Raw genomic sequence first — 16434 nt, forward strand, 5'->3', positions numbered from 1 at the left:
AGCCTCTGGGATTACAGATGTGTGCCACTGTGCCCAACTCAGAAAAAGATTTTAATGAGCCAGTCCCACAAAGTTGTCAAAACAGAGGGTCTAGACCGACAGTTTCAGAGTGTCAGCTTGGAGTGGGCCATGCATGGTTATCACAGGCAGGAGAAAAAGTGCTTTGCTGAAACCCAGTGGAAAAGAAAATTCAAGCTTCGTCGCTGTGGTGATTTTCCTGGTAAGTGACCTGGTGACAGAATCAGGGTGCCACCATGTCCAGTCTTGGAGAGGTCTTAGGTGAGGGGGTTGCATATGGTGATGTTGATAAGCTCCAGTGTCAAGTGTTCTTAATGTGATTTGGGATGTCCACAGGTCCAGGCACTCCTTAATTTAGTTTGATAAGTTAGCACATATAAGCTATTATAAAGGAAAAAGACGAACAAACAAACAAAACCTCAGTATGTGCTGACAAATGGTTGTGTACATATATGATCCAAAAGAATCTACAGCTGGGCATGGTGGAGCATGCCTATTATCCTGGGGGCTTGGGAAACTGAGGCTGGAGAATTACAAATTTGAGGGCAGCTTGGGCATCTTAGCAAGACCCTGTCTCAAAATAAAATAAAAAGGGCTGGGGATGTAGTGGTAGAGCAGCCTTGGTTTAATCTCTAGTACTAGGGGCAAAAAAGGAAGAGGAGGAGGAGAGAGGAGGAGAAAGGAGGAGAATCAATATCAATATACTCTCAGAATTAATAACTGAAGCAAAGTTAACAGAATCACAAAATACAAAGTCAATATACCCAAAAATCAATTACATATTCCTGAAATACAATAAATAGAAAATGATATTTCAAAGATATATAGTGTATAGTAACATAAGAAATCAAGTAGTTAGAAATAGGTATGTCAAATGATGTAAGAACCTTTTAATGAAAAACAAACATTCTGGAAAGAAAGTAGAGACCTATAAAAATTGAAGGATAAATCATTTCCATGGATTGTAAAAAAATATTATACAGATGCCCAATTTTTCAAATTGATCTGCTGACTAAACTCAATTCTAAGTAAAATTTCAGCAGGTATATTTTTGTGAAAATTGACATATTCTAAAATCTGCAAGAACAGCCAAGATAATCTTGAATTTAAAAAATTGGAAGCTATGTGTTCTGGTGCATACCTATAATCCCAGTGATTCAGGAGGCTGGGGCAAGAAGATCATAAGTTTGGTGAAACTGCAACTTGGTGAGATCCTGTCTCAAAATATAAGGGCTGGGGATGTAGCTCAGAGGGTTCAATCCCCAGTACCAAAAAAAAAAAAAAAAATGGAGTCTTACTATTCCCAAATATCTTTCTTTAATTTCCTTTAACTTTCAATCTTTTTGTAGAAATAACTTATAAAAAACATATGCTAGCTTGGCTTGGTGGATCATACCTGTAATCTCAGCTACTCTGAAGGCTGAGGCAAGAGAAAAGTTCAAAGCCAGCCTAAGCAATTTAGCAAGACCTTGTTTGAAAATTAAAAGGGCTGACGGGGGGATAGGTGATAGCTCAGGGGTAGAGTACCCCTCGGTCAATCCCCAGTACTGTGAAAATAAGCAAAAAAAAAAAAAAGTATCTACTTATATTTTGTTTTATGCTCTTTTCTAAAAGTTAAATTTCTTGGCATGGAATATTATATCATTTGTACTCAATTTTGCCTTCTATCACCTTATTCTCTGGTATTTTTGGTTTGTTATTGTTGTTTTGTTTGGGGTTTTTTGTTTGTTTGTTTTGTTTTGTACTGGATGTTGAGCTCAAGGGGCACTTTACCACTAAGCTATATACCTAGGTCTTTTATTTTTTATTTTGAGACAGAGCTTTCACTAAGTTGCTGAGACTGGCCTTGAATTTGCAATCCTCCTGCCTCAGTCTCCTCTCCCAAGACACTGGTATTACAGGTGTGCACCATCACACCTGGTTCATATTTATGATTTTAAAATGGAATTTGATATTTTGAGTTACTTTTTTTACCACCATTCATTTCAGTAATTTGAGTAGTTTGGCTGAATAGTCTGGGGAATTTGCCTTAAACTTTCAGCTGGAATGTCTGAGAAGCAAAGGTGTTTATGTATGATGTCATTTGCCCTAAATGTCTAGAGGAGGGTATAGGCAGGTCTGAGTGGTGGAGGAAGAGTGCTGTGTTTAGGTCTACCTCTGCCAGCTGCTTCTTCATTTCAGTTTAGGCCTTCTAGGCCTTTCCTGGGCATTGTTCCCAGAAAGTCCCTCTGCTACTGCTGCCCTGCTCAGGTTTCTGAATCTGTTAATAATAGACATCAGTGGGGGGAAGGGCCAGGATCTTTGCAGAAATAGGAATTATCAAACCAGATGGACAGTTCCTGTGCCTGCGGCCATCTGTTCTCTCTCTGGATTTAATGAGAATCATGCCTACTTTCTAAGGGCATGCCTTCTAAGCAGTCTTGGGAGCCATTTAACTTTGTGAAAGTCCAAAAATCAGATCCATGGACTGTGGAGTACTGGTGTGTTAATGAGGATGTTGAAATTTAATATTTGAAATCTATGCTCTCCCAGAAAATCCAGGATGTGTGATAGCATCCGTCACAGATCACCCAGAAGGAAAGGAGGTTGAGCAGCATTGAGCTGATAATGACTCAGAAAGACACAAATGAATATAATCCTGGGGTTAAAAGAGGAGTGATATAAAAGAGGGGGGATATGAAGGTGAAGCTCAGAAAAAGGAGATAATGATGTCAAGCAAGTAGGAACGAGAAAACGACAAGCATGGAAGACAGGGTCTATGTTAAGTCAAATCTGAATTCGGCACAGCTTACATTTTGACACCCTTATTCCCTAAGAATGGTTTCCCTTTTAATGCCTCCCCTCCCTTCATTCTCTCTTCCCCTATCAGTAAAGAGCATGATCAACTTAACCTAGGTATAAATTATTTAAAACCACAAAGGCTTCAAAAAAAATTGCAAAGTTTGAAAACCTTTATTTGCAAAATATAACACAGATATAGAAAACTACATAAAGACAATGTCTGGCTTAGTAGTTATTATAAAGTCCCCTGTTAGCACTCAAGACTAGAAGTAGAACTTAGCCACTATTTCAAAAGCCAAGTTATGTGCCTCATCCCATCACAACACCTTCTTCCTCTCTATTTTATGGCCATTACTTAGAAGGATTTTATTTATTTATTTTTTAGTTGTAGATGGACAAATACCTTTATTTTGTTTATTTTTATTTGATGCTGAGAATTGAACCCAGGGCTCCACACATACTAGGCAAGCGCTGTACCATTGATCCACAAGCTCAGCCCTGAGGATTTTATTTTAATGGTGCTAAAAGTTTAGCTATAAATAACCACTAGTGGAAGAATATTAGGCAGTTGAAGGATGTTTGAGGGAACCACAAGAGACAGCCTGATCTCAGCACACTTGAATCCCACTGTTTCACACAGCTGATTCCCTCTGTGGCTATGATTAAAATTCACCTCACCGAAAAAGGATCTCATAGACATTCAAGTACAGGGCTCTGCCCTGTTCCCTTAACTGCCTTACGGTCATCCATTGGTCCAGAAAGAACCATATCCCACTGTCTTCCAAAGACAGAGCAAAAGCAGATCTTAGCTCACGGTGTTTGGGATTCATGATGGGGCTGGTCGTCTCCATTGCCGACACAGGAGTCTAGGTCATTGTGTAAACTTCCATGGGCTTCAGTTTCTCATTGTGCAGTATAGGGTCATGATCATAAAGCTCTTTACAATTCCCTGTTCCTGTCCTAATCTGGTCCCCTTTCCTCATTCTTGGTTTTTGTTTCAACTGCTAATTCAGCCACTCTTGTAAGGAGCTTCTTTCCTAGTGAGTATCTTTCTGGTCTGTACTCCTTGCTGCTCTGGGTTCTTACACATCATGAGCCAGCTTCATCTCTACCCACCCCTTTGTAAACATACACATATGTCCTGGCACTGGACAGATGCTTGTAGAAGGAATGAATAAGTGTAAAGAAAGAACAGGTGTGCCAGGCTCAAGAGCTGAGGCAAGAGGATCACAAGTTCAAAGCCAGCCTCAGCAACTTAATGAGGCCCTATGCAACTTAGCGAGACCCTGTTTCTAAATAAAAGAGCTGGGGATGTGGTTCAGTGGTTAAGTGCCCCTGAGTTCAATCTTTGTTGAGAGAGAGAGAGAGAGAGAAGAAGAAGAAGAAGAAGAGGAAGAGGAAGAGGAAGAAGAAGGGGGGAGGGGAGGGGAATTGTTTCATATATTCATATATGCATTTTTTTAAAGAGAGAGAGAGCAAGAGCGAGAATTTTTTTAATATTTATTTTTTAGTTCTCGGCGGACACAACATCTTTGTTGGTGTGTGGTGCTGAGGATGGAACCTGGGACGCACGTACGTGAGGCGAGCGTGCTACCAGTTGAGCCACATCCCTAACCCAATATGTGCATTCTTTTAAAGAAATTCCTTTGAGTACCTTAAATATACATAAACACTATCTGCCCCCCTACACATCATGATCATTCCTCTCCTTCCTTTCTCCTCATCTTCCTCCTTTCCCATCCTGTTTCTTCCTTTTTCTGTGCCACAGAGTTAGAACTAGTGCCCTGCGAGGCAGGGGGCAGAGACATAGGAGCAAGCCGATGGAAAGACACTGTGGAAAGCAGCCAGATGAAATGAGGGCGAAAGCAGCTGTGTTACATGCAGAGACCGGTCAGAATGAAAAGCTGTGATTCACGGAGCACTACAATTCAGACATTCCTTGGGTTTCATTTTGAGAGCTTCTGCCGGATTGGGGCCATGGGGGGAGGTACGGGATCAAGATAAGAGACAGCAGCCAGGCTTTTCCTCTCTGGAGATGGTTGTCAAATCCATCTTAATCCTTTTCTCTCACCCCACCCCCACCTCGAGTAACTGGTGTCCTGGGCCTTTAAGAGTTGAATGGGCTGGACTGAGAAAAGTGCTCCCACCTCTCACCACCCTACTCTTTTCCTTGGACTCTAACGGATTGTAACGCTGCCAGTCAGAACAGCAGACTGCAGTAGAAGAGGGAAGGAAGCAGGCGAGAGCAAAGAAGAAAAGGAGCCAGGCGGGGATTTCTTACCCCACGGTGGAGATCAACACAGAGCTCAGGAGGGCACAGCTCATAGACACAAGACGGCTATCCTGCCCAGGTAAGGGCCAGGAGGCTTGGTCAGCCTCTGCCCATGCTCTGCCCTACGTGACTGCCTTACTTTGCTCTTCTGATGCTTACTTGCCCTGACTTTCCCCACCCCAAAGGCCCACAGTGCTGCCTCCACCTGGTTCTCTCCAGTGCGTCTTCCTCTTTGACTTTTCTAGTTTTTGCCCGGTGTCAACACTCCTTTTAAGAAGAACCTCTTAGGGGCTGGGGATGTAGCTCAAGTGGTAGCGCGCTCGCCTGGCATGCCTGCGGCCTGGGTTCGATCCTCAGCACCACATACAAAGATGTTGTGTCCGCAGAAAACTAACTAAATAAATAAAAAGAAGAACCTCTTAGCTATCCAAGGCCAGGAGTGCTGACCCTAGCCACTTCTCAGCGGTGAGTCCACCCCAATAAGAGAAGAAAGAACTGGAGTAGACAAGTTGTAGCAGAGACTTATTAATAGATCCTTGAGAGTTTCCAAAGGAGAACTGGCCAAGACCCAGGGAGAAGCAGAAAAACTCCTGGGAGCAAGGAGTTATGAGACTTCCTAGGAAAGAGGCAGGTTTGAATTCTGTGCCTTGTTCTTCACCTGCTTAGGTAGCTAGGACAGTTTCTTGGTACACCAGAAGACTGTGCCCTGGGACTTTAGACCATAACTTTTTTGATCTGTATTAGGAGAAAGTTTAGGGCTCCCCAGACTTGGGGATGTAGCTCAGTTGGTAGAGTGCTTGCCTCACATGCACAAAGGGTTCAATCCCCAGCACCACCACCAAAATATATATATAAATTACTGAGCCCCATCCTTGGAAATTTTGATCTGGTAGATTTTGGGGTGGGAGCTAAGGATTCTCTATTTTAAGACACTTTCCCTGGGACATTGAATTATCCGTGAAACCCTGGTTTATATGTGCTATGAAAGAGCCTTCAAGTTCTAACATTCTGAGAGCTGTGACCTGTGACTAGAGCCATTCTATCCTTTTTACATGGCATAATCCTAGACATAATCCATGACATAAGGCTAGACATAATCTTCTCAGAAGCAAAGGAATAGTCAAAATGATTGTCTTTCTTCCTGCCCCTCAGAGAGAATTGAGACATCCTGACTCCTAGTGTAATGTCATTGGCACCAATGGCAACATTGCTAAAGTCCGTCTTTAGGTGACATGAAGACACTTGGTAGTTGAGAACTAAATCTTGTTCTGCAGCCCAAGGTTACTTCCCATCTTATATTACGTGTCTTTTGTCATACCTGTAGTATCCAGGCAACCATCTGTATCCTCTAAGGTCTCCACATACATGTCTAAGAGATAACATTGAAAACTTAATCTTTCTTACTGTCAGTTTTCAGTCTCTGTGCCCTTAAGTGCCCCCACTCACAAACCCTTGGTTCCTTTTTTCCACACTGCATCTGCATCAGCTGTAAAATTCTTTCCTTTCAGACACAGAAGAAACACCAAGACCTAGAACACTAGGTTCTAACTCACATTCTCTGGGCACTTTGTTTAGTCAATCTCCTAGGATACAGGGAAAAGTGATGCTGAGCAGAGGGATATGCTACTGAGTGTCCAAACTCAAGTGTCCTTCCTCCTGGACCATAGTCTCAAAATCCTCAAAGGAAATGATAATCAGAACTATTGGCAATTAGTGGATACAGAGGAGGGAAGTGACAGGAAGAGGTAATGGAGAGAAGAGGCGAGAAGAGGAGAGCAAAAAGAGGCTGACCAGAAGAGAGAAGAGTGAGCTGGGAAGAAAGGGAAAGGATGAGATCAGGCATGGGATGGGGAAAAGAAAGAAAAGAAAAGCTATTTTCTGGGTTACAAGAGAAACAGAGGATGATGAAGAGGAGAGATTAAACATCAGCATCTCTCACTGATCCCTAACCTCATTTTGACCTGCTTTCTGGAATAAGGCAGAGTTTCAGCAAGCTCTCTGATTGGTTATATGGAGACCTCGGTTCTAGTCCCAGTTTTGCAACTCAACTAAATGACCCCAACAGATCCACCAATCTTTCTAGTACTCAATCCTCCTCTGTAAAGAATGAAGTCCAGTTCTGACATTCTGCAGCTCCCTGAATTAAAGCTGGTGCTCTTATAGCCATATGTCACCTGGATACAGGTTTAGAATAATAATTCGGGAATGAATGGGAGCAAAGTTAGCTAGGGTGAGGGAGGACAAGCCCCAGGGTTTGACAAAGGAGGGTTTCCTAAGGCTGGTTTGAGAGGAAATAGTCTATCAAATAAGGGTGTCTAGGCAGAGGACCTGTGTTCTCAGGTTTCTCATGCTGTAGGACATTATTGAGGCTCCTGATCAGAGGTATAAATGAAGGTAGTTCTGTCTTCTCCCAGGCCCTAGCTCCACCCCAGAGTCTCTATGCCCCACAGATGGGAGCTGAAGTTCAAAGAGAGGCAAAGGCAGAATGATACCACTGAAGATTATACTTCAACCTTGACCCCTAAGAACTTTAAGAGAGACCTATCACTTTCTACTTCAATGTTGATTTAACTTCTTTAAGTTTCAGATTATTTCATACTGTGCTTCTCCACCTGGATATGGAGATAAAAATATCTCTCTCTGTCTCTCAGGAAGCCCTGGGAATCCCTTCCTCTTTTCAGAGGTTTCTTCTGATCTTACCCAAGACACACAATAGCCAGCCTTAGCCAGAAAAATATCTTATTCTTGCAACTGTCACAAGACTGTTTTTCTCCCAAGAAACTGCTTCCCAACATTCCCTCTTCAATCTGTTACCTTTTTAGAAAGGCATCTTTAGGTCCTCTAGTCAGGGCATTTTCAGTGATCCCCACCTTCTCCCTGAATACCTAATCACTTTCGAGTGACTTTATAGGTTCTTCTTCTCATCAAAGAGAGACAGAATTCTAATATGCTGTGTGACCTCAGACAAGTCACATCACATTTCTGAACCTCCTACTTTATTCCTCTATAAAATCTGGAGTAGCTTATATGATTTTTTTGTTTCTTTTTTCTTAGTACCAGGGATTGAACTCAGGGGCACTCAACCACTGAGCCACATCCCCAGCCCTATTTTGTATTTTATTTAGAGACAAGGTCTCACTGAGTTGCTTAGCACCTCACCATTGCTGAGGCTGGCTTTGAACTCTCAATCCTCCTGTCTCAGCCTCCTGAGCCACTGGGATTACAGGCATGGACCACCATACCCTGCTTATGTTGTTTGTTTGACAATACTGGGAATTGAACCCAGGGGTGCTCTACCACTGATATGCGTCCCCAGTCCTTTTTAGTTGTAGATGGACACAATGCCTTTATTTTGTTTATTTAGTTTTTTTTAATGTGGTGCTGGGGATCAAACCCAATGCCTCACACATGCTAGGCAAGCACTCTACCACTGAGCCACAACCCCCCACACCCCCCCCTTTTTTTTTTGGTACCAGGAATTGAATCCAGGAGTGCTCAATCACTGAACCAGTCACATCCTTAGCCCTTTTATTTTTTATTTTGAGACAGGGTCTCACCAAATTGCTGACGGCTCCACTAAGTTGCTGAGGTTGGCTTTGAACTTGCAATCCTTCTGCCTCTGCCTCTCAAATCTCTAGAATTACAGGCATGTGCCACCATGGCAGCATAGCAGTATGTGCCCCAGATTTATTTATTTTTTTTTTTTTTGCTGATGCTGGCCTTGAATTTATGGTCCCCTTGCCTCAGCCTCCTGAGTAAGGTTGTTTTAAATGTTCATCACTGTCAAAAGTTATTTTTTTATTTTGATACTGGGGATTGAACCCAGGGTTGCTTTACCTCCTGCCTCAGCTACCTGAGGATAACAGACATGCACTACTATGCCTGGCAAAAATTTTTTTTTAAAGAGAGAGAGAGAATTTTTTTAATATTTATTATTTAGTTTTTGGCGGACACAACGTCTTTGTTTGTATGCGGTGCTGAAGATCGAACCCGGGCTGCACGCATGCCAGGCGAGCGCGCTACTGCTTGAGCCACATCCCCAGCCCTGGCAAAATTTTTAAATGTTTTAATTAAGAAACACAAAGTGCTTCTATTCAAGTGTAGGTCCTTTGTTCATTAGAGAGAGAGAGAGAGAGAGAGAGAGAGAGAGAGAGAGAGCGCTTTATGTTTCATAAGCTTTGTCAAAACAATCTGGTCAAGATTGAATATGTTTATAGGGTAGTACTAGAATCAAAGTGGCCACATATTAAATATTGTAGGTTTTTGGGTGTGTGTGTGCATGTGTGTGGTACTAGGGAGTAAACCTTATGAGTGCTAGGCAAGCACTCCACCAGAGCTATATCCCCAGCCATTTTAAAAAATAGTATTTTGAGGGCTGGGGCTGTGGCTCAAGTGGTAGCACACTTGCCTAGCATGCATGAGGCACTGGGTTCGATTCTCAGCACCACATAAAAACAAAATAAAGATTTTGTGTCCACCTAAAACTAAAAAATAAATTTAAAAAAAATAGTATTTTAAGACAGGGTCTTGCTAAATTGCCCAGGCTGGCCTCAAACTTGCAATCCTCCTGACTCGGCCTCCTAAGTAGCTAGGATTACAAGTGTGCTACTGCTCCCAGTGCTTCTAGTTCTTTTAAAGGGAATTTTGTGTTAGGAACTAGGACAGTTTAGCCAGCATATAAATTGGGTAGCATATATCTTAAAGGATGTGCCCTTTTTTAGTAAGTAGAGAAAACTTGAAAATGTAATTCCAAGACTTGTGTAACTTAATCACTCCATTAAAAACTGTGAGAATAACTGCTATGTAAAAGAATATAAAACATGCTCTACAATGTGAAGGCAGAAAAATACAACTAAGTGTTATAGCAGAGACTCAAGAAGTGCTCTGTCCTAGCTCTTCAGGAGCCAGACAGGGTTTCCAGAAGAGGAGGCTGGGATGATTCTTCCTGAAGAAGAGACAGCTAGGGTGTGGGGAGAGTCCAGGTTCTGAAAGGGGTCACCAGCAAGATGAGGATGTGAGAATAAGTGTGGAGCAAAGCTACCTAGTGGGTTGTAGGTGCCCTTGTTTAGCCTTTCCTAGGAATAGCCATGGGAAAGAGCAGAGGCTCTGGGACAAGATATATCTGATTTTAAATTCTGATCTTTTTTAAAAAAAATATTTTTAGTTGTTTTTTTTTTTTTTTTTTTTTTTTTTTTTTTTTTTAAAGAGAGAGTGAGAGAGGAGAGAGAGAGAGAGAGAATTTTTTTAATATTTATTTTTTAGTTATCGGCGGATACAACATCTTTGTTTTGTATGTGGTGCTGAGGATCGAACCCGGGCCGCACGGATGCCAGGCGAGCGCGCTACCACTTGAGCCACATCCCCAGCCCTATTTTTAGTTGTTGATGCATCTTTATTTATTTATATGCAGTACTGAGAATCGAACCCAGTGCCTCACAAAAGCTAGGCAGGCTCTCTACCACTGAGCTACAATCCCAGCCTTAAATTTCTGATCTTTATGAAATTTGAGGCAAGATTCTTAGGCTACCTAAGCCTCAGAGTCACCAACCTCAAATTAGAAGTAAAATATAGCTGACTATGGAGATGAAGTACCTGACCCATATATTTTGCGCACTAAGGAAACAGCGGTTTCCTTCTCTTGCTTCTTTTAGGTGACTCTGGCGCCAGCTGGCGGACCAATGAGTGATGGCATCCCTGATACAAGACCGTGAGTACCCTTTCAGGAGAAGAGGGCTTAGGAAGAAGCCCAGAAAAGGAAAGGAGACTGGACCCCTGTTCTAGAGCTCCTTCTGGGCCCTCTCCCCTCTCCACTGGCTATCTCTCCCTGCTTTTCTTGTCCCAGGGCTGACCACTGATCAGGACCTGCTGCAAATGCAAGAAGGCACACTGATGCGCAAGGTGAGATCGAAAAGCTGGAAGAAGCCAAGATACTTCAGACTTCAGAATGATGGCATGACAGTCTGGCATGCTCGTCAGGCTAGGGGCAGTGAAAAGCCCACCTGTGAGTGACCTGGATAGCTGCGGGTGGGCACAAGGGTGGAAGGTCCCAGAGGAACCTGGCAGCCTGAGGGTAGGGGAGATACCAGAGTCTTACAATAGTATGCCCTTGTGCTGTCCCACTGTGGCTGTATCTGAGCCTGTGCAAGGAGATCATAGATAATATTTGCTCCTGTAAGGCTGTTATGGAGGATTAAATTAGTTTTTGCAGGGCTAGGATTGTGGCTCAGGAGCAGAGTGCTTGACTCACATGTGTGAGGCACTGGGTTCTATTCTTAGCACCACATAAAAATAAATAAATAAATAAATAAAGGTATTGGGTCCATCTACAACTAAAAAACTATTTTAAAAAAATTAATATTGCATATAAAGGACTTGAGTCTTGGCACACTAAGTAAGACTCAATAAGTCATAGGCTATATCTTTTTTATTATTGTTATTATAAGACCATGACCTTAGGCATCAGCCTGCCTGAATTAAAATCCTAGCTCTTCTACTTTCTAAAGGAGTGGCTTCGGACAACTTACTTAATTAAACTGAGCTTCTGTTTCTCATCTGTAAAATGAGTATTAAGCAATACCTGCCCACAGGTGCAGTGGTATACACTATAATCCCAGTGGTTTAGGAGGCTCAAACAGGAGGATCATTAGTTCAAAGTCAGCCTCAGCAACTTAGCGAGGCCCTAAAAAATCTCTGTGAAATTCTTTCTCTAAATAAAATGTATAAGGGGGCTGGGGGAGCCAGAGTTTTGGGCTCAGTGGTAGAGCGCTTGCCTAGCATGCAGGAGGCACTGGGTTCGATCCCTGGCACCACATAAAAAAAAAAATAAACAAATAAAATAAAGGTATTCTGTCCATCTACAATAAAAAATATAAAAAAGGGGGGGCTGGGGATGTGGCTCAGTGGTTAAGTGACCCTGGTTCGATCTCCCGTACAAAAAAAAAACAGTACCTACCTACTAGGTTACAGAGACTCAATGAGTTGATTTGTAAAGCACATACCTAGCACAGGATCTGAAACCAGGATGCATTTAATAAATGTTAGCCATTATGGTATTTTTTAAAAAATATTTTTATTAGTTGTTCATGGACTTTTATTTTATTTACTTATTTATATGCGTTGCTGAGAATCAAACCCAGTGCCTCACACATGCTAGACAAGTGCTCTACCACTTAGCCACAACCCCAGCTCCATTATGGTACTTTTTAGTTTTTAGTATCTATTTATTTATTTGTTTATCTTTAAATATTTATTTTGTAGTTGTAGTTGAATACAATACCTTTATTTATTTATCTTTATGTAGTGCTGAGGATCGAACCCAGGACCTCATACGTGCCAAGCGAGCACTCTACCACTGAGCCATAATCCCAGCCCCAGTATTTATTTCTTAGTTGTAGTTGGAAATAATACCTTTGTTTCACTTATTCATTTTTATGTGGTGCTGAGGATCGAACCTAGGGTCTCACATGTGTGAGGCAAGCGCTCTACCACTGAGCCACAATGCCCCCATTATGTATTTTTAAAACATAAAAAAACATATCAAAGTTGGATGTGGTGGGGCACACCTATAATCCTACCCACTCAGGGGGCTGAGACAGAAGGATCACAAGTTCAAGGCCAGTCTGAGCAAATTGGTGAGACCCTGTCTCAAAATAAAAAAGAGAAAGCATGGAGGTATAACTCAGTGGTAGAGCACCCCTGGGATCAATCCCCAGTACTGAAGAAAAAAATAACAGTGTTCATCCTATTGGCCAAGCTCTTTGTGATGCCTCTAAAAAAAGAAAAACAATATTTTCTTTTTTTAGAAAATCCCTTTTACCAGGGATTGACCCCAAAGTCACTTAATCACTGATCTACATTCCTAGCCTTTTTTGTTTTATTTTATTTTTTTGTTTTGAGTCAGGGTCTTACTAGATGGCTTACAACCTCACTAAGTTGCTAACGCTGGCTTTGAATCTGTGATCCTCCTGCCTCAGCCTCCTGAGCTGCTGAGATTATAGGCATGCACCACTGCACCTGGCATATCACTATAAATTTGATCATAGGATACATTTAAGAGAGTCTGCTTTAGAGACATAATTAAAGTTCACAGTCCTCACCACCCCTTCCATAAAAGGAGTGGAAGAATTTTTTTTTTTTTACTCCCTCCAGACATCTGGAAAGAAGAAACCCTCAAATCTGAATGTGAGCATGAGCTGCTTTGTTGTAACTGCTTTTCAGCGTGTTCTCGTTTATCATTCCTGCCAGTCCTCCTATGATCACTATTTAGACTGACCATGGAAAGGACTATTCTTATTTAAGATGAGGACACTGAAGAATTAAGTTGTTTTGATCTGTGTCACTCTGCTAACTTTGTGACTGGAAATTACATCTTGCTGTCCATAGCACAGGTCCCTTGCCCAGCTGCCTATAGAAACAAACTGCAGTGATTCACATGGGCTCTGGAACCCTACTATGTCTCTCTGTACTACACCTTTTGGGACTCAGTCTGCAGAGACTGGAGTTCCTCCTTTCTATGTTTTCATGAAGAAGTAGGCACTGGTCCTTGCCCCTTAGCCCCTACAATTTATTGGACCCCTTTCTCAGTGCTCCCACCTGCTTCTTTGGCAGTCTCAATCTCCGATGTGGAGACAGTGCGTAAAGGTCATGATTCTGAGTTGCTGCGCAGCCTGGCAGATGAGTTCCCCCTGGAGCAGGGCTTCACCATTGTCTTCCATGGCCGCCGTCCCAACCTGGATCTGATTGCCAACAGTGTTAAGGAGGCCCAGAACTGGATGTGTGGACTCCAGCTTTTGGTGGACCTTGTTACCAGCATGGACCAAAAGGAGCGGCTGGACCAGTATCAACAAGTTGGAGTCAGGGTGGGGACTGGGAATCACTGAAGAAGCCAGATATTACAGAGCTAGGGAAGATGGGAAGGGGTGAGGGATAGGAAAGCTAAAGGGTCCAGATTGTATGGGCTGAGACATCTTAGGTTAAGTGTAACTGAGGATTCTGAAGGAGAAATGAATGCTAGGGATGGCACAGAGTTTGGCATGAATGAGGACTTGTAGGATTTGGAGGAAGGGACAGTGAGAGACAGAGGTGCAAATAAGGCACTGCTCCTGAAAGCTGAACAGAAGATCCAAAAGCATTTACTACCATAGGGATACCATAGTTATTGGACAGGAAGCCATTTCTTAGAGGGCTCAATGATATAGACAACTTCTAGATTGCTGGATTGTACACCAGTTCACTTATTCATTCATTAATCACTTATTAAACAGAATGTTTCAGGAACTATACAAAGCTTTAGGGTTCCAAATATTAATGAGATACAGATATTGCTTCAGTTAGTGGAGAGGAGGATATAAATAATCTAAGTTCCAAAGAATTGTCGTTCTTAGATGATTTGTATGTATTCAAAGGAAGGATATTTCATTCTACTTAAGAGTGTATTGATAAAGCTTCAGGGAATAAAGAGTTTGTGAGCTGGGTCTGAAAAATGGAAGAATTGGAACATGATGAGTGGAGGAGGGAAAGGCACTTCTGCCTGGGTGAACAGAATGAGTAAAGGTCTGGAGATAGGAAATTGAGGAGCAAGAGAGAAAGTTGAGAGCAGGGAGTTGCTGAGTCTAGCTATAAAGTGCAAGGAAGACAGAGATATATTGAACAGGCTGTGTTGTATAAGATCCAAGGGGTGAAGGGAATCTTAATTTCTATGTTAAGGAATTTGAGTTTCTTTCTTCAGGCAGCAGAGAGGTCCCTGCAGGTACCTGAGCCATTCAGTGACAAGATAGATTGTTGGTCTGGAGAGATTATTCTAAAGCTGTGTGGGGAATGGATTGGCATGGGACTGGCAACAAAGACAGGGGAGGGATGTCAATGGATAAACATGCACATACTTCTGGACACACAAACACATACATACAGTGCTTTTGCCTTGACTCAGACCTGGATGGTTGAGTGATTTGTTCCAGCGTGGAGACAAAAACCAAGATGGTCGGATGACTTTCGAAGAAGTTCGGCGGTTGTTGCGTCTGATGAATGTGGAAATGGACCAAGAATATGCCTTTGGTCTTTTTCAGGTGAGTCTGCAGAGGAAGAATTTGCAGGAGCCAACCATCTACATGCAGGCATCTGACGCCAGTCAGCAACATTCATTTGTTGAATCCCTACTGTGTGCCCTAGCATCATGACAGGCTCAGTGGAAAGTGTAGGGAATGATTCTTACCATTTAGTCTTGTTGGAAAGATGAGTCATAATTCCATGAAAGGTAAATAACAATATGTGATTAAGTTGACCTCAAGGACCTCCCTGTTTGTGGCCAGAATTTCATAGGTGCCTAGAACAAACCCCAACTGGAATATGAGTAATAGAAGGAAGTATATCCTGACCTAGGGAGCTTTGGGAAGAAGAACTCTTTTTGGTTGAAATTTTCTCTACTAGCAAATGATATAGCTGCAAGTTTGCTTTTTTCTTACTGAAGTGACTTCTATGAACACAAGATGTCAGGGGTTCTGTGGAGTTTTATGGAAGCATCTTTGAATATATGTGTCAATGAGATGTCCTTAAGAACAAGTGAAGGTCATAAATTTTCCCACTGAAATGTCTGTCCACTCTCTCCTAAACCTGTTGCAGGAAGCAGACATGTCCAATTCTGGGACTCTAGAAGGAGAAGAATTTGTATATTTCTATCAGGCATTGACAAAGCGCACTGAGGTGCATGAAATGTTTGAACAATTTTCTGATGATGGGCAGAAACTGACCCTGCTGGAATTTGTGGATTTCCTTCGAGAGGAGCAGAAAGAAAGAGAGCGAGCCACTGACCTTGCTCTGGAACTCATTGACCGCTATGAGCCTTCAGAAAGTGGTAAGGGAAACTAGGTGTACAGAGGTACCAGCCATGGTGTGAGGGGGACAGGCCATGATTATAAAGATCCAGAGACAGTCTTTTGATTAATTTATGGGAGACTGAGTCCATCCCTATTCTGGTCCTCTGCCCAATCATCTCATTTAACTGTTCCTCTAGAAGAGGCGAACAGCCATTCCCTGCCTGGATAAGACAGGTATCTTCTCTCAGGAGGAAGATTAAATTCCCCTATGCTCACATTTCATATTCTTTACATTCAGAAAATCCTTCTTGATATCAACTTTGTCCTTAGTGGCAACAGAAAACTCCTAGTGCTCTTGCTTTGGCCTTTTCTTTATGCAAATTATACTTTTTCCTCCAGTTCCCCTTCATGGTTCCTATCTGCTGTCCCATTAAATCCTGGCTTTTTGTCCTTTCCTTGGATTTCTTCAAATTCTCCAAGTGTTCTTGAATCTCTAAGTCCCTCTATGAAAAATCTAGACAGCTCTGGGCAGGGGCATGAAGAAGAAGCAAA

The 16434-nt window shown here is 42.3% G+C and overlaps 1 protein-coding gene across 3 annotated transcripts in view; it reads left to right on the top strand.

Moving 5' to 3' along the window:
* The first annotated feature begins 4628 nt into the window (after nt 1-4628).
* Nucleotides 4629-16434, top strand: part of Plcd4 (phospholipase C delta 4) — a 39052-nt gene continuing 27246 nt past the window's right edge. For 2 of the 3 annotated variants that reach the window (XM_046439569.2, XM_046439570.2), the window contains exons 1-2: nt 14023-15135; nt 15689-15920. In XM_046439569.2, the coding sequence (XP_046295525.1) occupies nt 15055-15135; nt 15689-15920 (313 nt within the window). In that variant the 5' untranslated portion in view covers nt 14023-15054. Of the gene's footprint in view, nt 5151-10722; nt 10779-10913; nt 11073-13678; nt 13908-14022; nt 15136-15688; nt 15921-16434 lie in introns of those variants that run through there. The other variant, XM_046439571.2, reaches the window with a different exon arrangement.

This window comes from Marmota monax, unplaced genomic scaffold, assembly GCF_021218885.2.
Source record: "Marmota monax isolate L192 unplaced genomic scaffold, Marmota_monax_Labrador192_F-V1.1 WCK01_AAM20220418_F8-fsc00041, whole genome shotgun sequence".
In the NCBI taxonomy this organism is placed as follows: Eukaryota; Metazoa; Chordata; class Mammalia; order Rodentia; family Sciuridae; genus Marmota; species Marmota monax.